Raw genomic sequence first — 22,408 nt, forward strand, 5'->3', positions numbered from 1 at the left:
AAACTAGCAGTTGGCCCCTACAATTTTGCTTGTTCAAGGACTAACTGTTCAATGAGCGCTTATCCAGCGTCGGAGCGGCAGGAGTGCGCCACACCGCCCTCTGATGGCTGGTGTGAAACACGCAGCGCGAAAGGCCGCCCGCTTGGCTGTCAAATTTCTTACCAATCTGATAATTACGGAATAAAGGCAGAACTTAACTCCATATCACATATAAGCTCAAAGTGCTTTTAAGATTACTTTTTAAACTTTTAAATTTTTTTTTTATAGAGGCATGCTTTATTTATTTGTTTGCTGGTTTGTTTGTTTGTTTTGTTTATACATGCACTGGGTACAGTCAGAAGCACGGGAGGGTGAGAGAATTCACCAGAGCCAGAGCGGGGAGCAGAGCAGGCAGAAGGACCGAAGTACACTGCTGAGGGGAGCAGCGGGCGGCAGGAGAGGTCTGCACGCCATGTGGGACCCTCCTCTGGTGGCCGGGGAGCAGCCGGGGATCGAACCGGCGCCGCAGAGGCCGCGCGCAGTTTCGCAACCCAGCGCTCAACCGCTGCGCCACCGGGGAGGCCCTAAACTTTTAAATTTTGGTTTCTAAAATCCCTTCAAACATTGTTTAACTAGAGGCATCACTTACATACTTTGGTAAAACTCACGAAGCCCAACGAGAAGGCAGGATGGAGTCTAACTCCCTGGAAAGAGATGGATGGACTATTGCAAGCCCCCCCACCCCCCACCCCAGGAGCTCCCTTCAGGCCCCTTTCGGGTCACTTCTCTTTGGATAATCATTATCCTGAATTCTAACAGCAGCAAGTCTTCTTACTTGTTGTGGAACTTCGAATATATGTTTCTTTGTGTCTGTCCGCTTTGATGACTCAGCATAAAGTCTGAGATTCCTGCACATGGGTGGTGAAGGGAGAGGCCCTTCATTTTCATGGCTCTCTAGTATTCCTCCATAGGAAGGAAACACCACGTGAGTCTGCCTGTTGACATGCATTTGGAAGTTTCTGATTTGGGCTGTTATTGTTGGCCATGGCTTCCAGAACACAGTAGCACCGACGGGGTTGGCTTCAACAACAGAAATTATTTTTTTAATAATTCCAGAGACCGGAAGTCTGAGATCAAGGATCAGTAGGGTTGGTTTCTCTGCCATCTCTCTCTCTCTCTCTCTCTGGCTTGTAGATGGCCCGAAGCCATCCTGTTTGGGGAAGTGCCAATGGGCACAATTTCCGTGCTGAGCTAGTGCCTTCAGGGAAGCATTAGGGGAAGCCGATGGCATAGAAGCCTGGGCCCCTCGCTTCCAAGGTGTTATCCCCATTTGGCACCCTGAGACTACTCTTGGAGTCTGTTCTCTTATTTATTTATTTTTTAGAGGGTTTCCATCTTTGTATAAACTTCAGGCCTGTTGGACTTAAGTCTGTTAGGGCAAGGAGTTTATTAAAGAATTAAGATTGAGCCTTTGGAGAGCTCTGGGAAAGCTCCTTGAACTCTGAGCTTCTCAAGGAGGATATTATATGATTTGCAAGACAATCATTTCAATGATGGGCAGGTATGGGTTATTGTATCTATTTGATGTCTTTTATGCCTGAGAAAAAGGAGAGTTGCTGAAAATTACCCTATATATTGGTGGGAGCCCTATCTTCAGGGAGCTGGGAGTTTTAGCAATGCCATAAACCTTGAAGATTGTCTTTCTTGGAAGTTCCTGATTTACCCAGAGGGTACTTCTTGTTGTGGATGCCTCTTTGCCCGGCCAGTCCAGCTGTGTCTTGACTGTTGGCTTGAGCCCCTTAATTGGAGCCGGAAGAGGGTTTCCCACTTCACTGTTTGCTTTGGTCAACAGGCCCAACACAAGCTGGGTACCCCTTGGTTTCTTTTTTTTTAAGATTTATTTTATTTATTTATGTACACAAGAGCTGGGGTACAAGCCAGAGGTGCAGGGGTTTGAGAGGATTCACCACAGACAGAGGGGAGAGCACAACTGGCAGACTGACTGAAATACACTGCTGAGGGGAGCAGCGGGGAGATAGGAGAGGTCTGCTGTGCCATGTGGGTTAGCTCCCTGGCCAGGGATCGAACTCATGCTGCAGTGGCTGCCGATAGCTTGATAGTGTGAGACTTAACCCCTTGTGCCACCAGGGAGGCCTCCCTCGGTTCCTTTTGACTGTAATTAAAATTGTGAATTAACCTTTGGTCTTGCAATATTTCTTGGAAAAGTCATACTAATAGTCTTTTTATTTTTTGCATAGAACTGGGGTGCAGACCAGAGGTGTGAGGGGGGTGAGAGGATTCACCAGAGACAGAGAGGGGAGCAGAACAGGCAGATCTACTGAAATACACTACTGAAGGGAGCAGCAGAGAGATAGGAGAAGTATGCTGTGCCTTGTGTGTCAGCTCCCTGGCTGGGGATTGAACTCGTGCTGCAGTGGGTGCAGATTGCTTCTTAGTGCTGAGACTTAACCCTTTGCACCACCAGGGAGGCCCCCCCACCCCGGCATTTTTTATGGTCTCCACTGCTATCTCCATGCTGAAGAGATCATAGACACTTAGGACTACAACTCCCAGCGTGCTGGGAGCCTGACTTCTTGATTTGCGGTCCTTGGGAATTAGGGGTAGAATTTAGCAACCATCCTTGCCTTATAACTGAATACATGAAAGCGTGGGGTTCTCCTGATTTTCTGGATTCAGCTTGCACTCTGGTATTGCTGAGAGGAGACATTTGGAAAGAGAAAAATGTAGAGATATTGGGAGGAGAGACTTGAAAAAGAGACATGTGGGTGAGAGACATGTGGAGAGGCTGCTCCTGGTCCTTGACAGAGACAATAATCTGAAGCTGTTATCTTGACCTCTATTGTGGGTTATGTGGTATATTTCAAATTTTGACTTTCTTCTTCTGTCCCAGCTTTCTGGGACCCGACTAACCCCTTTCTTGTGGTTCTTTGCCAGAAGTTACTTTAGACTTGTGGCAAGCTTTCAGATTGCCGCAGCTCTGCTTCAGACTGAGCCTGTTAGGCTTGGCGTTTGCCCACAAGGGGACGGGTAATTTTTGGAGTTTGCTGTAATTTGAAATCCCTTTTTCTTCTCTTTTCTTTCTCTTTCTCCTCCTCCTCCCCCTCCTCCTTCTCCTCCTCTCCTCCATCCTCCTATCCTCTCTGCACACCAATTCTATTAGAAATCTTTCACTGAGGGGCCTCCCTGGTGGTACAGGGGTTAGATTCTCAGCTCTATCAAGCAATCACCAGCCACTGCAGCACGAGTTCAATCCCTGGCCAGAGAGATGAACCACATGGGCAGCAGACCTCTCCTGTCTTGCCTGTTGCTCCCCTCAGCAGTGTATTTCAGTGGATCTATCTGCCTGCTGTGCTCCCCACCATGTCTCTGGTGAATCCTCTCACCTCCTACACCTCTGGGCTACACCCCAGTTATTGTATGCATACATAAAAATAAATCTTAAAAAAAAATCTTTCCTGAGAGTCTGCTTCCTTTGCCTTTGTGCATGTTGAGGCCAGATCCCTTTTAGAGCATGTACCCCTTAACGGGCATCTGGAATGTACCAAGTCCACTCACCACAGGACCTTTGCACCAGCCATCTGTCTTTTTCCTGATCAGCTGCCTCCTCTCACCTTCAGGCCTCTTCATACCCTCTCCCAAGGCATCTCTCACATTTCTGTTATTTCACGTTCATTTGTTTTCCCTCTTGAGGACAGGGACAGGGTCTGCTTTGCCATGGCTCTGACAAGCCTCCCCTTCATCATCCCCCTCAGCGCAGAGCCTAGCATTTAGAGAATGAAGGAACCATTTTAGTGGTCGAAAAATTTAACCTTCTAAAAGTAACTGCAGGTTTCATTGGCTGGTGTGTTGTGTGTGGCTGAGAGAGAGAGAAAGAGAGAGAGAGAAACCAAGTCAGACTTCCAGGAGTCATTGCCCCAGAACCTGACACCTATTTATTGGAAGCAGGTAGAGAGCAGAGTGCCATGGTGTGTCTCTTCCCTGGAAAGCAGCATTCCAGGTGCATTCCAGCAATTCAGGAACACCCTAGGGGACCTGCGGGACCCATTCCCGCCTCCGCCCGTGGGGTGCGGCCCCTTTAAGGCTTCCGGAAACGGGTGGGCAGGACCGGAAGTGACCCTCTCTATTTCCCCTCTTCACGTGGTGCGGGCGGGAAGTGACGCGCGCGGCCCGGGAGCTGTGGACGCGGAGGCCGAGAGAGCTGGAGTCGCGGACGCCGCGGGGTCCCCGGGACAGGTGACCGGGGGAGAGGGACGGGAGCGCGCCCGGAGAGGGCGGGGCCTGACGCTTCACGTAGGGGGAGCGGGAGCAGGCGCGGGCGGGGTGCGAGCAGCCCGCGGGGGCGGGGTCAGAGTACTCTGCGGGGGGCGGGGACAGGACGCCCACATGGGAAGCTGGAGCGGCGCTGGCGGGGCGGGCCGTCGGCGGGTGGGCAGAGCCCGAGCGGGCCGGGCCGCGGGAGGAGCCGGAACGAGACTGGACGGCTGGGGGCGGAGCCGAAAAGTTGCCTTGGGGCAATGGGCGGGGCCAAAAGACTGCCCGGCGGGCCAGGGGCGGGGCCGGGATTGGGCTGAAAACGTTAGGGGCGGGGCCAGAAAGTTTCGCCTAAGCTGGAAATTGGTCCAGGTCGTAGGCTGGGAAGTCAGGGGCGGGGCCAGGGGCCGACGCGACGGCGGGGGCGGGGCCAGAGTGGCACCAGGGGCGGGCGTGAGGCTTGGCGGGAAAAGCTGGGCGTGGTACCAGAAAGTTTTGCTGGAGCCCCAGGTGCAGCCCAGAGCGTTGCTGGGGAAACCGGCTGCGGAGTCCGAAAGCGCGAGACTCCAGAAGCGGGGCCAGAAAATGGACACGATGAGGCGGGGTGGGGCGGGAATCAGGGGGCGTGACTAGAAGATGGGCCTGGGCACGTAGGGGCGGGGCCAGAAACTTTACCGGCGAGCCCGGGGCGTGGCCGTATAGCCACGAGAGGAGGGGGCGGGTCCTGCTGTTGCCTGGATCCCGGAGGTGGGGCTGATGGTTGGCCGGGAAACTAGGAAGCGGCCAGATGAATGACGCGAGAAGTCTAGCGGGAAAGGCGGGACTTGAAAGTTTGCCCTGGCCGGGGGCGGGGCCGTGGCCTTCACTGCCGGACGGAAGCTGGACATCTTCCCTGGAAAGCGGCGGGCCGGCCTGGAAGTTTCGTCCGCGCAGGGGAGGCTATCCACTGGGGACGTGGAGCTGGGCCCTGGAAGCCTCGCCAGTGGGTTCCGGTTCTGGGTTCGGAATCTTTGGAGGTGGGGGGAGACTGTGGGGAGGCACTGGTTCCTTTCTCGGGAAGTTGGGGGCCGGCCTAGGACGTCTCTGAGGGAAGCTTAAGCTTAGAATGTTCTGTGAGTGTTAAGACAGCAAAAGGAGTGCAATACAAACTTTTTTCTTTTGCATGTGTAGTTGTGGGATGTTTCTGAAACTTTCCTGGAAAAGAGGCGGGTTTTAGAACGTTCAAGGGGATGTGAGGGACGGCAGAATGGGCCCTGGGAGTTGAATCTAGAATTTTCCTGTAGCAGTGTGGGGAGGGGATGTATCTAAACTCCAAGTACATGCGTGTGGAGGTGGGCCCAGTCTTCCTTTGAGCACAGTTCAATGTTTCCTTCAGTGGTGGGGCAGGCCCAGAACTTTCCCATGGTTGCTGTGACTCCAGTGTCTACCTGGGAAATAGGTGAGTCTTACTAGTCCAGGAGCAGGTGGAATCTAAGTTTTTTCTGTCTAGGGTGACACTAGCATTTCCAGAGGGGGAGTGAGTGAAGACCAGAATTCTCTTAAGGTGCATGTGTTTGTGTATATGGGAGAGGAGGAAGCAGATTGCTGGTGGTGGAGGGATGTTGTTGTTAGTCCTTCTGTTTCCTCTGCCCTTAGGAAGCCCCAGTGTGAATCCAGATTCTGCTGGGGAGATTTGCTGGGGTCCTGACCCCACCCACCCAGTGAAATGGTGAGATGGAAAGTGGGGGGGTCTCTGGAAACCTGAGCTTTGGGGCAGGGGACTTGGGAGGAGGACTTGCCGGACACTCAGACCCTGGATTGAATGGGTCTGAGGTGGGTAGAGGATTCCCCTCAGTTGTTTCTCCATCCCAGGCAGCCACGCTGGATCTGAAATCGAAGGAGGAGAAGGATGCTGAGTTGGACAAGAGGATCGAGGCTCTTCGTCGGAAGAATGAGGCTCTCATCCGGCGCTACCAGGTGCCCTAGCCCTGCCCTGGGAGACCCCATCCCCTCTCTTCCCCGCAGTGAGTTTCCCTCACCTCTGCCTTCCTTAAAACTTTTTCATGGCTCCCCATCATTATCAGGATAATAAGCCAAAGGCCGTAGCCTGGCAGTCCTTCATTCCCTCATTCCATCATCCATTCGCAAATACACGGTGTTCACTGTACCAAGCCTTGTGCTGAGTGATACTGGGGAGACACCATGACCGAGCAGCCTTGGGCCTGCTTGGCCAGAACTGCAGCCCGGTGGGGCCCACACTTGTCAGCACTTGTCATCGATGACCCAGAGAGGTTGTGATGGGAGACTTCAGGGTACTGTGGGAGCCCCGAGGGGGCTCTTGACCCAACCTGGGAGATAGTACATATCTGCTCGGAGCGGGGGATTCTGAGAGCTGAAGAGTAAATAGATGTTGGTCAATGAAAGTGAGAGCAGAACGTGTTTCAGGCCGAGGGAACAGTTGGTACCAAAACTCAGAGCTTAAAGTTGAAGGGTCAGTGGGGGAGACAGACCTGGAGAGGTCAGCAGGTGTCTGGACACGCAGGGCCCAGAATGCCACCACCAGACTGAGTTTGGATGTTCTCCTGAGGGAACTGGGGAGTTGTTCAGAGCTTTGAGTTGGAGTGGACCCAGGTCAGAGCAGCGGTTTAGGAAGAACCCTCATGGATGTATGTGGTGGGTGGGAGGACACAGTACTGGAGACCAGAGACCAAGGAAGGGCTGAGCGGGGACAGTGTACCAAGTGACTGATGGGCAGTGGTGGGTGGTAGGTAGGGGGAGGGAGGGCCCAGGCTGAGGCCCAGGTCCCCCTGTCAAAGATGGCAGGGTCGGTGGTGGGACTGACTCTGAGATAGAACCCGGGAGGAGGAGTTGGCGTCATTTATTCATCTTTCATGCATTCATTCATCATAAAAAATAATTTTATTGAGTTTCTTTTGTGTGTCAGGTAGTGTTGGGCTCTGGGTATATATCAGTGAGCAAAGCAGACACATATTCCTGCCAGATACCCAGATTCTGGTGTGTGTGTGGGGAGACAGACAATAAAATATATGTAATGTCAGGTAGTGAGGAGGGGTGAGGGAGTGGCAGGGTAGCCGGTTGCTGTCAGCTGGTTAGGCAGGCCTCACTGAGAAGAGGCAGCTGAGCAGAGCCCTGAGGAGGGACTGAAGGATCACTGGGGGAAGGGTGTTCTCTGCAGCGGGAACAAGTGCAAAGTCCTGGAGGTTGGTCTGAGGCTGGTATGTACTGGGAACAGTGAGGAGGTCAGGTGAGCAAGGGGTACTTGGTGGGAGTGGGGTCAGGCTGGTAATGAGGCCAGGCCCTTAGGCCCCAAAGGCTGAGGGGAAACCCTTGGCTTTTCCATGGAGATGGGCCCCTCAAGAGGGTCCTGAGCACAGGACCCCATGGCATAGCACTTCAGATGCTGAGTGACCAGCTCTCTGGTCTTAGAGTGCAGAGGAGGGGCCTGGGCAGGGCCGGATGAGGGAGAAACTGGCTGTGGGACTCCAGCTGGCAGATGGGACCCCCTGACGTGCCTCTCCCACTGTTTGCTCCCAGGAGATTGAGGAAGACCGCAAAAAGGCTGAGCTTGAGGGAGTAGCAGTGACCGCTCCCAGGAAGGGCCGCATGGTGGAGAAGGAGAATGTAGCTGTCGAGGTGGTGAGCTCGACCCCGGGCTGGGGATGCATGCTGATGGGGTGGGCGGGGACATGGAGGCCTGAGAGCCCTCCTGGCTGCCCCAAATCTGTGGGTGGCTCAGGCTGGGCAGCTGTCCTCTCTGGGCCTCCCCACCCCGGTGACTGTACTTTCTCCCTTTTCAGGATAGGAACCTCGGTCCCTCCCGGAGGTCTCCTGGGACACCTCGGCCCCCTGGGCCCAGCAAAGGAAGCCGACCTCCCCCTCAGCTGGGAGGCAGGGCAGGCATGGGCCGGGCATCCCGAAGTTGGGAGGACAGTCCTGGGGAGCATTCTCGAGGATCTGGGGGCCGCGGCCGGAGGGGCCGGGGCAGAGGGTCCCCTCATCTCTCTGGAGCTGGAGATGCCGCCACTGCTGACCGGAAATCCAAGGTAGGAGAGGTGAAGGGGCTGGAGTCTCCTGGCTGAGATGCTTGTTGTCTGGACTGTTCCCACTCTCAAGTGGGTTGTTTTGCACTTAGCTGTTGGTCCTGTTTTTCAGATTTCCCCCCATCCGTGCGTTTCTTTCCTTCTCTTCCCCGCTGACCAGGGCTTGGATGTGCTCGCCCTGCTGCCTTTTACCTTGTCTGTGTGGTACCTGCTTGTCCACTCTCTCCCCAGCTTTCTCTTCTGTTCCTGGCTCTCTGTCTGTCTGTCTGGCACATTTTGTCCAGTGCATGGGCTCTGTCCCCATCCCTGGGTTTTTGGGGTGCAGTGACAGTTTTATGGTGTGTGCTGCCACTGTCCTGGTCACCCCTTCAGCAGGGTGGGGGGGCTTCCTAGCATAATGGCTTAGAGGGCACTGTAATTTGCTGTCAACCTGGCTCTGTCAGTTCCCTGACCTTTGGCAGCTTGGTCTCCTCTGAAAGCTTTTGGGTTCTCCCTCTTAGTGGGGAATGCTAATCAGATTTAAAGGTGACTGTGTGACTTCTGGGACATCAGGCATCCATCGAGCCCTAATGTTTATTTGTACATTTTGAGGCTGCTGTAACAAAAAGACCCCAAACCCATGGCCGAAATCTAGTGGAAGTTTATTTCTCTCGTATGCTGTGCCCTGGGAGTGAAAAGTGAAGCCGTCACTTACGGCCGCTTGGCCGCGTACACGTCTAAACCCCTGTCTCCATGGGGGCAGTAGGAACAGCTCGTGGGCTCACCCAGCCCCCGGCCACATTGCCTGCTTCTGTTGTGGTTACTGCTGGGGCAGTCATGGTGTGTCGGGGGCCAAGCCCCACTCAGGTTCAGGGTTTTGCTAGAAAGATTCGTACCTGAAGAGACACAGTGAAACCAACAGAGGGGTGAGGGGCATGGAGTGAATCCAGGAGTCCTTCCCCTCTGGAGTTGGGCGCTCACCTCCTCAGTACGAGTCCTGACCACCTGTTGAGGGTTCCGACCAGGACTGCTCCCTTGGGACCCGTATCCAGGTGGTGGCGGGTCCCCTCAGCCCCCTCTGTCTAGTGCACACCCAGAGTCTGGATTTCAGGGGGATGAAGGCACTCAGCATCTAACTGTAGAGTTGGGGAGTCGAGATGTGACCTTGGTCCCTTGCTCCCCTCATCAATTAACTGTCCGCTGGGGACACCCAGAGTCGAATTCCCAGATGTCAGCCAAGGCCCGAGGAGAGCAGTCTCCGGCCTGTGTGTCAGAGCTACCACAGGGTTGGCTGATGCCTGTGTGTCTGTCTCCCCAGGAGTGGGAGGAGCGGCGCAGGCAGAACATTGAGAAGATGAATGAGGAGATGGAGAAGATTGCCGAGTATGAACGCCACCAGCGGGTCAGTGCCTGGGCGGCCCTGCCCTCCCCAGAGTAGGGGGTAGAACCCCTGACCCACCAACCCTTGCCCGCAGGAAGGTGTGCTGGAGCCTAACCCTGTGCGCAACTTCCTGGATGACCCCCGGCGGCGTGGTGGGCCCCTGGAGGAACCAGAGCGTGACCGCCGGGAGGGCAGCCGCCGGCATGGGCGCAACTGGGGGGGCTCCGACTTTGAGCGGGTGCGCTCTGGTCTTGAGCAGGAGCGGCAGGTAGGTATGGGCAGGGGGTGTCTCCTTTCACCAGCCAGAGACAGGAGGGAGAGGCAGTGTCCCTGCTTACAGCCCTTCACCCCCAAATTGTCTGTGGGTTTTGTGCCCCTGCCACACCACTATCGCTTTCATACCTGTAGGGTCTGTTCTGATGTTGTCTGTTGTCCCTGACCTTAGTAATAGGGATGCCTGTGGGTGCTGGGTACTGTCTTAGCTGCTGTGGGGATCAGAGCTGTGAATGAGGCAGGTGCCTGCCCTGACTGCGTCCTGCTGTGGGGCCGTGAGAAGTGCATATGTGCTGTGATAATATGGCAGGCGATAGTGAAGGTGAAGAAGGCCCCAGCCGGGAGAGCCAATCAGAGCCCAGACAGCTGCTTAGGAGAGGGCGCTTGCGCCGACCTGGTTCTCATCTCCACGCTGCCCTTTCTTCGTGTGTGTGGCCTTGAGCAGGCGGTGCCTCCTCTGAGCTGATGCTGGAGGGGGTGGGGCTTGGACAGGGCCCTGACTACCTGTCTGCTGTGGGCAGGGCCGCCGGGCCGGCCTGGGCGGTGCCGGGGACATGACACTCTCCATGACGGGCCGGGAGCGGTCGGAGTACCTGCGCTGGAAGCAGGAGAGAGAGAAGATCGACCAGGAGCGGCTGCAGAGACACCGCAAACCCACTGGCCAGTGGCGGCGGGAGTGGGATGCTGAGAAGACCGATGGGATGTGAGCCTTCTCTCCTTTGATCTTTTTTTTTTAAAGATTTATTTATTTATGCATACAAGAACTGGGATACAGGCCAGAGATGCTGGGGTGAGAAGATCCACCAGAGAGAGTGGGGAACAGAACAGGCAGAGCGACCGAAGCGCACCACTGAGGGGAGCAGAGGGCGAGTCAGGAGAGGTCTGTTGCGCCATGTGGGCTGCTTCCTGGCCGGCTGGGGATCGAACTCATGCTGCAGAGGCTGTGGACTGCTCCACAGTGCGGTGCTCAACCCCTTGCACCACCAGGGAGGCCCTCCTTTGACCTCTTGACCTTAGCCCTGACGTCTGATTCCTTGACGTTGGTGCCCCTGTGTCTCTGATCGCTGTGGTAAGGTTGCATGAATCCAGCACCAAGTGTAGTGTGTCGCAGGTCGGCCTGGCTCACTGACCCAGGCTGGAATTTAAGCTGGGGTTTCAGCTGGGCTTGAGTCCCCCATGTGTGTTTGTTCTGGGGTCCAGACTGAAGGGCAGCAGCTACTGGGGAAGCCCTGATCATGGCATTGGCAGAGATGGAGGGTGAGCGGAAATGCTTCCCGTTGAGTTAGGCTGCAGCCCTCTTGCTGGGGTGGCAGTGACTGCGAGCTTCAGCGGGTGGTGCATCCTCATGCGGGGCAACACAGGCACTGCCAGTGGCCATTAGACCTTTGTTTCTGCCTTTACTCCTCTCACCTGTCCAGGTGGCACTGTCATCTGAAGTCTGCCTTTTTTTCCCTGGTAACAGCCCATCAGACCTAAAGCAGAAGCCTCCGGTGTCCTTGATGGGCTGCCAGTTTCCTCAGCAGACAGTCCGTTCTGAGAGTCGAGGAGGGAAACTCAGTTTTTCATGCCACCTCTGTCCTCGGCGGCGTGGGGAGCTTTCTCACGCCTTGACTTTGACCATTGGCTCTGGCTAGAGAGTAGGGATGGGTCTGTGTGCCTGGTGGTTGCAGTGTGAGCTGAGCCCAGGGAGCATGAGGAATATTTCACGCAGATGTGGTAGCTGCTCTCGGTGTGCGGACCGCTGGGCTTTGGGGGAGATGTTTTCAGGGTGAAGAACGATGGAGTGATCGCCTGCACTGTCCGTGTCTGATTAGCACATGTCTGTGTTGGTTTATCAGTAGACACTGATTGACTCCCTCCTGTGAGTCCTGGAAGCTTCTAGGTGATGGGGATACAGCAGAGTGTGCCTTCAGGGACCTCAGAGATTCAGTGGGAAGGATGGGTGGTGAAAAGAGCTCACGTCTGCGGTGGTGAACACCTAGCAGCGTGCAGGGCAGTTGTTGGGAGATGATACGGCTAAGGCGTGACTGTTTCACTTGGGGGTTTAGGAAAGAGCTTGGAGCTGAGGCCTTAAGGAGGTGGGGGAAGAAGCCACTGGAAGCTCTGAGGAGCAGTGTTTCAGGGGTTGCCAGCCAGGTGCAAAGGCCGTGAGGCCAGAGCTGGGTAGAAGAACCCACCTAGTTGGGGAGGTGAGAAAGACTGATAGGCAGGGAGTTGTTTTGGGGCTCAAATACTGAGTTTGCTGTGATTTTTACTACCATGTGAAATTTACTCTCACCCATCCCCCAGTCCTGCTGTTCTTCTAATCAGTGGCAACATTCTGATCAGACACAGTTGTCAGTGATCTTCATTCTGACCCTGCTTCTTCCTCTCCTCATGCTCCCCCAGCCACCTGCTTACTCTTTTTCCCTTTCCCAGGTTCAAGGATGGCCCAGCCACTGCCCTGGAACCATCACACCGCTATGGTGAGTGGGGAGACCTAGGGTGGGGTGAGCAGCTGCCTGCAACAGCATGGGGTGCGGTTCCCCAGTGCCTGCTGGTCACCCACACTCCCCTCCACGCCTCTCCTTCTCCTCCCAGTTGGTCATTCCCCCCAACTCTGACTCTTCCTGGGTTCTGTTGCAGATGATCAGGCCTGGGCTCGACCTCCCAAACCCCCTACTTTTGGGGAGTTCCTGTCCCAGCACAAAGCTGAGGTCAGCCGCAGGAGGAGGAAGAACAGCCGACCCCAGGCCAAGGCAGTCCCCCGTGCCTACAGGTGCTGTTGTGACTCTGTCACTGGTAGTTCTCTGATGCGCGTGCGCGCGCTTGCGTGTGTGTGTTCCATCTGTCCCACCTTGGCCCTGTCTGCCTCCGGTACTTGTGGCTCAGGCACTTGGTTGGGAGGCTTGGGACCTGGTTCTCTGCTTTTCTTTCTTTCTTTCTTTCTTTCTTTCTTTCTTTCTTTCTTTCTTCCTTCCTTCCTTCCTTCCTTCCTTCCTTCCTTCCTTCCTTCCTTTCCTCCTTCCTTTCCTCCTTCCTTTCCTCCTTCCTTTCCTCCTTCCTTTCCTCCTTCCTTTCCTCCTTTCCCTTTCCTTTCCCTTTCCTCCTTTCCCTTTCCTTTCCCTTTCCTTTCCCTTTCCTTTCCCTTTCCTTTCCCTTTCCTTTCCCTTTCCTTTCCCTTTCCTTTCCCTTTCCTTTCCCTTTCCTTTCCCTTTCCTTTCCCTTTCCTTTCCCTTTCCTTTCCCTTTCCTTTCCCTTTCCTTTCCCTCTTTCCATACCAGAGGTGTGGGGGGTGACAGTACTCACCAGAGACAGAGTGGGTAACAGAATAGGCAGCCTGACTGAAATACACTGCTGAGGGGAGCAGCGGGCGAGACAGGAGAGGTCTGCTGAGGTCCCTGCTGTGGGCTGCTTCTTGGCTGGCTGGGGATCGAACTCGTGCTGCAGAGGCTGTGGACTGCTTCACAGTGCGGTGCTCATCCCCTTGAGCCACCAGGGAGGCCCCTGCTTTTCTTTCTCTGTCACTGACACTGTTTGCTCCTCAGTGCTCCTGTGTGCTGGGTCCTCGGGAAGTTCCCTGGCCTCTCTGTCCCCCCAAGTAGAATTTTGCTTTCAGAGGAGGAGCTGAGGTGAGAAGCCCCTTCCACTGGTCCCCTGGGCTTTACCCCCTTCTTCTGTCCCCTCCAGTGACCATGATGACCGTTGGGAAACGAAGGAGATAGTGTCCTCAGCCCCTGAGGCCCCACAGCCCACCCCTGAGGAGATGCCCACGCAGGTACAGCGGGCTGTCATCTCTGGGCAGAGGGTGTGGGACACTCGGGACCTGCGCCCTCCCCCGACCTGCCTTGTGTTCCCCACAGCCTCCCGAGACCCCAGCCCCTGCCCACCGGCCTCCTGAGGATGAAGGAGAGGAGGAGGGGGAGGAGGAGGAAGAAGGGGAGGAGGAGGATGAGGATGAGGAATGGGAGGATGTGAGTGAGGATGAGGAGGAGATTGAGGAGGAAGAAGAGGCTGATGAGGAAGAACCAGCCCAAGATCACCAACCCCAAGAAGCTGAACCCGCCGGGAGTCCCGCCAGCGAGCAAGTGGACAAAGTGCCCTCCAGACCCGAGGAGCCCCTGGTGCTTCCCCAGGCCCCTGCCACGCCTTCTAGCCCCTTCTCGCCCCCCGGGGGCCACCAACCAGTGTCCGACTGGGGTGAAGAGATGGAGCTGAATTCTCCCCGGACCGCCCACCCGGCGAATGTTCTCTCTCCGGGTGAGGCCTGGCCTTTTGAAAGTGCATGAAGCTGCTGCTTGTGTGTGTGCTGGAGGGTGCACGGGCCTGGGAGGCTGGGCCCTGGGACCCGGTGTGCCCACCCTGGTGGCTGGGGAGGACTGACCTCGTCTCCTCTATGTACCGGCCACACCATCTCTGCAGTGCCTACCCCAGTTCCTGCCCCTGCTTAGACCAGCAGCCCCCCCCCAATAAAGAGTTGGCGTTCTCTAACATTCCCCCAGTGTGTCCTTGAACCCCCTCACTCCCCAGGGCCTTAGATCTCGTGGTGGGAGAGGTCTGTTTGGAGGGGAGGGGCTTGACTGGGCCTCCCCCTTCCCAGGAGGTGACCGGCCAGCCCCTGCCTCCCCGGAAAGTGGACCCAGCCTCCCAGGATCCCAGAAAGCTGAAGAGGAGGGGTCTGAGGTTGCTCCAGGTGGGGGAGTAGAAGGAGTTGGTGGAGGTGGCCTGTCTTCCTCTTTCTCTGGGGCTTTCTGGGAGGAGGGGTGCGTTGTCTGCCATGGTGGTGGTGAGGGTCTGCCATGCTGCTGAACCTGGGGGAGGCTCCAATGCTGGGTGAGGGTGGGGTGGAGCCAAGGTTGGGTTGGAGCTGAAGGAAGGACTTTCAGAGCCAGGCACATTGCCAGGGGCTGGCAGGTGGATCTAGGATGGGATTAGAGTTTAGAAGCCAACCCCCAGGTAAAACGGAGGAGGTAGGGCAGAGTTAAGGGCAAGATTAGCTATTTAAATTGGTCTGGAATAAGAATAGGGAAGGGCTGGAATGGATTTAGGGTGGGCTGGGTGAGATTAAGAGTTTTATGGAGTCAGGGATGGAGTAAATTAGAAATGCAGACTCAGAATGTTGGGCCCAAGGAACCTGGAGCAAGAGGCCAACCCTTATTTTCCAGAAATGGGAAGCCAGGTTGCAAACCATGAATTTGGGGGCAGTCAAGGAAGCGGACCTGAGGAAGAGGGGGCGGTTGATAGCAGGGCAGGCAGATAGCAGTTGGTTAAGGCAGCTGAGCCGGGACTGGATCCATTGGGCAGATTTAGAAGGCGAGTGAGGTGGAAAAGTGCTTTGCCCTTTGGGCCAGGTATTGGCTAAGTGCCCACTGTCTTTCTACCAGATTATTTCCTCCGTTGTAGACAGTTACAGTGTATGTATTGATACTTTGTGGACCCACTGGTCAGGCTCTGCATGAGGGCCACGACCAGGGGTCCAGGTGACTACTGGGGAGGGGGGGGTTACTCTTCCCAACCATTAACGGTCCCTTCTCTTCCCAGAGGCGGTCCCTGAGGGCCAGGAGACAGCTGAGATCACTGACTTCCAGAGGGTGCGTTTCTGCAAAGTGGTGGTGGTTGCTGAGCCACCTGGGGCTGCCCGCTGACCGAGTCTGCCGACTGTGGCCTCCGCGCTCTGCACTAACCTCCCTCCATTTCGCTCTGTCTTCTGCTCACACCACACTCCAGCCAGGAGAGGGTTAAATGTAAGGGGGGAGGAGCCAGGGACTGTGAACCCAGGTCCAGTCTCACAAATAAGAGAGCCAAGGAACGGGGTAGCTGAGATGCTCCTCCCTTCCCCCCTCACCCCAGTTATCTGCCTATGGAGGCCATGGGAACCTCGGCGCCAGTCCCGGGGCTGAGGCTCCGACCTCCAGGAGTTTACATCTGGGGCATGGCAGATAGCCAGTGACTTTTCCCAATGACTTTAATTACTGGGCCATAGCCCGTGTCTATTAAATTCAGTGCTTCCGCTAACCTTTGAACTGTGTTTCTGGCGGGTGCAGGTCGGATTGCTGTGCTTGGTGGGCTTTGCCTTGGCGCACGAGGTGGGTGAAAGGGTTCTTAATTCCTCCGCCCCCCTGATATGTCTTCCCTCCCCCACCCCCCTTGCAGGCTTCCCCGAATTCATGAAGACTCTTCTGGGAGGGGACTGAAGCTTCCCCACCGTGATGGGCAAGGGGCGGCAGGAGGGGTTAGTCTAGTCTGGCTCTCCAGGCAATGCTGTCTCCTTCCCGGAGCCCACTTGGACCCCATGGCATTAGGGAGAGGGAGAAATCGAGGGTGGTGGGGGAGGAGCTAGGGAAGGGGTGTGGTTGAGGCGTGGGGCAGAGCTGGAGCTTTAGGGCGTGAGCGTAGACGTCCAGGACGCCAGTGAGGAAAAGAAGGCCGGTCCCGAGTGGGGCGTGGCTAGGGTGCCTAGACGGGACCAGCATTTTGGTGGACGGCGTTCGCGGTGGGGTGGGGTCGGGAGAGAAGGTTTGGATGCAAGTTCGCCCTGTGGGGTGCTGCTACCGGGGTAATCGAAACCTGAATTAGAATGCAATTCGGAGAAAGGGGATTTAGTGCGGTGGGGAGGGCGTCGGGGAAAGGCTGCGGCTAAGGGGGTTCGGGACTTAGAGTCTGGCAAATGGGTGGGGCTCGGAGGCGGGGCCGTTTCCCTTTACGAAGGGCCGGGGTAGAGGGTGTGGAGGCCAGAAAAGAGGAGGATGGAGTTAAGCGCTGGGAGGGCTGGGCTTTAAGAGACGTAAGTTATCCCGAATTCGGGCAGGAGTGGGTGGGCGGAGACCAGCCGCTGAGATGGTGAGCGGCATTGCAAAGCGGGGCGGGGCCAAGGCCAAGTGGGGTGGGGTCAGGGCGCTGTGCTTCAGCCTTCGCTTGATCCTGGCTGGCCGGAAACCGGGGGGGGGGAGGCCGGGGCGTGGCCATGCTGCGGGGGCGGGGCTGGGCCCGCGAGTTTCACAGCGCGGGGGCGGTCCCCGTCGGGGGCGGGGCCTCGGGGGGCGGGGCCTCGCGGACCGCGGCGCGGGGCCGAGTGGGCTGCGGGGATGCGGGGCACGAGCTGCGTGGGCGGCGGTGGCGAGAGCCCGGGTGGCGCCGGGCTGAGCGAGGGCCCGCGGGGCCGCTGGCTGCGCCTGGCCCCGGTCTGCGCCTACTTCCTCTGCGTCTCGCTGGCCGCCGTGCTGCTCGCCGTCTACTACGGTCTCATCTGGGTGCCCACGAGGCCCCCGGCCGGCCCGGCCGGCCCTCCGCCCAGCGCGCCGGCCCCTCCGTGCGCCGCCCGCGCGGGCCCGCCGCCTGCCCCGGCGTCCGCCGCTGCCTCGGTCTCCTGCCTCCCGGGAGCCCCCGGTGAGCCGCGACCCCAGCTCGAGCTGCCGCGCAGCCGCCGCCGCCGCCACAGTGACCCGGGCCGCCAGCCGCCGGGAGAGACGCCCGAGGCCGCGGGAGGCCGAGGACCGGGGTAACCCTCCCTTTCACCCCAGCCTGGACCACCGGCCCTCCAGGGCCCGGCACCCCCACCGCGGATGCGCCCTCCCCCGTTGGGGCCGGGCTGCCTCTTCATGACGTCGCCCAGCGTCTCCAAACCATCACCATGAAGAATGGGGGGCGAAGAGAGGCTGACTCGGGGCCTCGCCCCTCGAAGCTTCTCCACTGTCAGGCGGGTCCTCCACCATCTGGCGACCCCATCCTGACTGCTGCCTCGTGATCTTTCCTCCGTAGAATGTTGAGCCCACAGGCCGCCACCCTCCTAGAATCTCCATGTCCGACTGTCCATCTACAATAAACTCCAACCCCAACTGCCTTGTGCTGTTGTTTTTCGTGTTGTCTGCAGAGGTGCCTCCCTCCTAAGTTTGTGAGTGGAAGTCCTTCCTGGCGTCTGATCTTTGTCTCTCCTGCCCTGGGTAGGCTGTGTGGGCTTCTCCCCTTCCCTGGGGCGACGGCGTGTGTGTTTCTTCCATCACTTTCATGTGGCTTTGGGGTTGGGGTGGGAGAAGAACCTTCTCTGCGACAGGGCAGTTGAAGGTCAGTGAGAAGGGCCGCACAATTCTTAGCATGCTTGGGCAGAGTTCTTCTGGAGAGAAGCAGAGGGTCTGCCCTTCTGCTGCACCCCAGGAAACAGGAGGGGGTAGATGATTTCCAGCAAGAACTGGGGTCCTAGGAGTTCTTAGTAGACTTAGACGTTGAGGGTAGGCTGTTAGCCTGAGCTGCCAGGATGCAGCTGTTAGGGACTCTTCCTCGGGGGGCCAGAGAGAGGAGGGTGCACAGGGTGGCAGTGGGTCTTCTCTCTCCTTGGAAAACAAGCTGTCAAAGCACTTTGTCTTCTTTCAAGACTAATGCAAACTCTCTGGTCTGCAGTGCTGTGGTAAAGGAAAATGGAGAACCTCAGGTCTAGGTTCTGAAAAAATCACATGTAGGTGAGTCTTTTTTTTAAATTTATTTATTTATGCATAGAAGAACTAGGGTATAGGCCAAAGCTGCAGGGGGTGAGAGGATTCACCAGAGACAGAATGGGGAGCAGAACAGGAGTATCTACTGAAATACACTGCTGAGGGGAGCAGCGGGTGAGTCAGTAGAGGTCTGCTGCGCCATGTGGGTAGCTCCCTGGCCGGGGATTGAACTTGTGCTGCAGAGGCTGTGGATAGCTTCACAGTGCTGTGCTTAACCCCTTGTGCCACCAGGGAGGCCCTGCAGGTGAGTCTTTTCCCACCTAGAAGACTGGGGCCACTTCCTGAGCTGGGCATGAGAATTCTACCAGCAGGAGGCAGTTTCTCTGTTCAGTCTCCTCCCTCCAACTAGAGGCTTTTTCAAGGGAGTGAAGCTAAGCCTCCTCCCTCAGACAGGGTCAAGTGGACATGGACAGCTGGGAAAGGCGGTCACTCTGTCTCCTTGCCCTCTTCTACTTCTCATAGGGTGCCTCCGGACTTAAAGGGAACACCGGAAACAAGCAGCCCAGTACAGTTAGTACAGATAATTAGGGACACTGACTTTGGCACCAAAATCCCAGGTTCAAATCCCAGAGGATCCTCTCACTAGCTGTATGACTTTGAGCCAAAGACTCAACCTCCCTGGTTCTGTAAAATGAAGATAATCATAGTATTTGTTTCACAGTGTTACTCTGAAGATTAAATAAGCCAGGGACTTACAACCCTTAAAACAGCTTTGCATGTTCTCTTTCTCCACCCATCTCTGTCCCATCTCTCCTTTTTTTAATGATTTATGTGAATTTATTTATGCATGCAAGAATTGGGGTGCAGGCCAGAGGTGCAGGGGGTGAGGGGATTCACCTGAGACAGAGTGGGGAGCAGAACAGGTAGACTGACTGAAATCCACTGCTGAGGGGAGCAGCGGGGAGACCAGAGAGGTCTGCTGTGCCATGTGGGTCAGCTCCCTGGCTGAGGATCGAACTCGTGCTGTAGTGGCTGGCAATAGTGCAATAGCATTAAGGCTTAACCCCTGTGCCACCAGGGAGGCCCTGTGCCTCAGGGTTTTAAAAACCATAACTTGGATCCACAGGGAGATCAAGTCAGCACAGAGCCCTGGACACCAGCAAAGGGTGAGCTAGAGTGGGGGCTCCCATCTGTCTTCACACTGGCTCCCTCTTTCTAGTTTCTGGCTCTCTTCTCCCAGCCCTATTTCTCCTCATCTCTTTCTTTGTCTTCTTATCTCTGTGGTGCCCTCTCCACCTTCTCTCCCCCTTTCTCTTTCTTTCTGTATTTGTCTTTGTCTCCTAATCTGTGTGTGTTTCTTGTCTCTCCTTGATGTCACTTGATACTGTCTGTCTCTGTCCCTCATTCTGTATCTCTCTGACTCTCATCTCTGCTGCACTTCACCCCAGATTTCTATTTCTTCTCTCCACTCTTCTCCTCCCATCTTGCTCACCCCTCCCCCCGCACCTTGCTTTCTATTTCCTGCCCCACCTTCCTTTCCCACATCTCCCCCTAGGCTCAGCCTCCCTCACTTTCCCATCTCCTTCCTTTTTTTTTTTTTTTTTTCTTCCATTCTCCCTGTTTTTCTCAGCCTCTCTTGCTTACTTTCTTTTAGGCTTTCATTGGATAACTTTTTTTTTTTAAGATTTATTTATTTATACACACAAGAACTGGCGTACAGGTCAGAGATGCGGAAGTGAGGGAATTAACGAGAGACAGAGTGGGGAACAGAACAGGCAGACTGACTGAAATACACTGCTGAGGGGAGCAGCAGGGAGACAGGAGAGGTCAGCTTTGCCATGTGGCTTGCTCTCTGGCTAGCCGGGGATCGAACTTGTGCTGCAGAGGCTGCAGATTGCTTCATAGTGCGGTGCTTAACCCCTTGCATCACTAGGGAGACCCTCAATGGATAACTTTTTTTTTTTAATTTTACTTATACAAGCACTGGGTACAGTCAGAAGCGCAGGAGGGTGAGAGAATTCACCAGAGGCAGAGCGAAGAGCAGAGCAGAGCAGGCAGACTGACGAAGTACACTGCTGAGGGGAGCAGCCAGAGGCAGGAGAGGTCTGCGCGCCATGCGGGACCCTCCTCCGGTGGCCGGAGACAGCGAGGATCGAACCAGCGCTGCAGAGGCTGCGGGCAGTTTTGCAACCCAGCGCTCAACCGCTGTGCCACTGCCACCGGGGAGGCCCTGGATAACTTATGGAATAGTTAGGTCAGATAATAATAAGCACAAAGGAAAAAATAAATCAGAATAAAGGTGATAGAAAGTGAGGAATTTGCTGGTTACTGGGTAGAAGGCCGAGAGAGGTGAATGTGGGGCATAAAGACCTCCTGGGCAGTGCTCCAGGAAGTGGGAGCAGCAAGTGCAAAGGCCCTCATGCTGTAGGTGCTTGGCAGTTGAAGGAACAGTGGAGGCCAGAGTGGTTGGAGTGGAATTAGTGAGGAGGAGAGTGCAGGAAGTGAGGCTGTCCCTCTCAACCCCTCACACCCTCTTGGGGTGGGAGACTTACATTGAAGGCAGAAATATTTATAGATTCTCTGTGATGGATTTGCTAATAGAATCCTGTATCTCTTACTCGTGATTCTGAATTCCAAAATGTTCCGACAACCAGAAATACTTTTTTTGGGAGGGAGAAGGGAGGCAGTGTTTTCATTTTGACTCAGTCTCACATGGTGGCAAGTCCAGTAATAATGTTATTTACACTATTTCTTTTGGTGTGAATTTTCCGTGCATTTTACTGCAAGTACATTAACAAGTCTGAGGCGGAGGGTGCTGTCTCAGGTCCCTGGCAGTGTTATGTAATATATGGCATTGGCTCCCAATCACCGTTCTATAATTGTAACTATTCTGAGTTCTGAAACCCATCTGTCCCCAAGGACTTCCGTTAAGGGATTATGGACCTCTTATCGGGCGCTCTGCCAAACCAAGATTCATCTTAATTATTTGTTCAACATTTATTTAATGACTTTGGGACCAAACGTATTTTCCATTACAGTGTTTTAAAAATAGTGGCGTTCATCTGCTAAGTCCCCTTTGTTAATGATTTGCTGTTTTTAGTGTTGTGTGTGTGTTTCCTGTGTGAAGGTGTCCCTGTGTGGGGCTGTGTCTCTGAGTGTGTGACAGTATCTGTGTGTGTGTGTGTGTGTATGTGGGTTTGTGTGTGAGTATGTAAGGATGACTGATCGTGCCTGTGTCTCTTGTGAGCGTCTAGTTGTGTCTGTGTGTGATTTGTGTGTGTGAGTGTGCATGAGAGGAGGGATGGTTCAGTATTTAAAGTTAATATGATGAGATAAAGCCCTCCTTTCAGGCAGGGATGTCTACCTATGTTTTATCGATAGAATTCCAGTGGACTCAATCAAATTACTCAGCTGAGAAATTTGCGCTGTCAGGCAATACCTTATATCTCCACTAGAGGTCGCCTATTTATTTTAGTGAGAGGAAACTACATTTTTTTTTTTATTTTTTTTTAAAAGTAACCATAGATTGTTTTTAAAGATTTATTTATTTATTTATTTATTTATACAAGCACTGGGCACAGTCAGAAGCGCAGGAGGGTGAGAGAATTCACCAGAGCCAGAGCGGGGAGCAGAGCAGGCAGAAGGACTGAAGTACACTGCTGAGGGGAGCAGCGGGCGGCAGGAGAGGTCTGCGCGCCATGTGGGACCCTCCTCCGGTGGCCGGGGAGCAGCCGGGGATCGAACCGGCGCTGCAGAGGCTGCGGGCAGCTTTGCAACCCAGCGCTCAACCGCAGCGCCACGGGGGAGGCCCGGAAACTACATTTTTGAGAATCAATTCCTGGGAGTTTGCAGATCTTTTTTTTTTTTTTTTTTTTTAAGATTTATTTATGCATACAAGAACTGGGGTACAGGCCAGAGGTGTGGGACGTGAGAGGATTCACCAGAGACAGAGTGGGGAACAGAACAGGTGGATTGACTGAAATACATGCTGAGGGAGCAGTGGGTGAGTCAGGAGAGGTCTGCTGTGCCATGTGGGTAACCTCCCTGGCCGGCCAGGGATTGAACTCATGCTGTAGTGG

At 55.2% G+C, this 22,408-nt stretch overlaps 2 protein-coding genes across 2 annotated transcripts; both read left to right on the top strand.

Moving 5' to 3' along the window:
- Positions 1-6,139: 6,139 nt before the first annotated feature.
- CCDC9 (coiled-coil domain containing 9) lies at positions 6,140-15,548 on the top strand (the record flags this gene model as incomplete). Its single annotated transcript, XM_084257933.1, is given in 13 exon segments — positions 6,140-6,226; positions 6,228-6,254; positions 7,786-7,884; positions 8,049-8,294; positions 9,589-9,672; positions 9,746-9,919; positions 10,446-10,627; positions 12,343-12,389; positions 12,550-12,682; positions 13,594-13,681; positions 13,767-14,163; positions 14,504-14,596; positions 15,445-15,548. Coding segments are annotated over 13 exon segments (1,761 nt in total).
- Positions 15,549-16,914: 1,366 nt separating this feature from the next.
- INAFM1 (InaF motif containing 1) lies at positions 16,915-17,708 on the top strand. The gene has a single exon (XM_084256686.1). The coding sequence runs from the start codon at positions 16,989-16,991 to the stop codon at positions 17,403-17,405; it is 417 nt and encodes a 138-aa protein (XP_084112812.1). The 5' UTR covers positions 16,915-16,988; the 3' UTR covers positions 17,406-17,708.
- Positions 17,709-22,408: the final 4,700 nt, after the last annotated feature.

The sequence above is a fragment of the Talpa europaea genome, assembly GCF_964194135.1.
Source record: "Talpa europaea genome assembly, chromosome: 16".
In the NCBI taxonomy this organism is placed as follows: Eukaryota; Metazoa; Chordata; class Mammalia; order Eulipotyphla; family Talpidae; genus Talpa; species Talpa europaea.

Bases quoted from the DNA above. Each gene is read 5' to 3' on its own strand.
- INAFM1 (XM_084256686.1), top strand. From the start codon at position 16,989: ATGCGGGGCACGAGCTGCGTGGGCGGCGGTGGCGAGAGCCCGGGTGGC.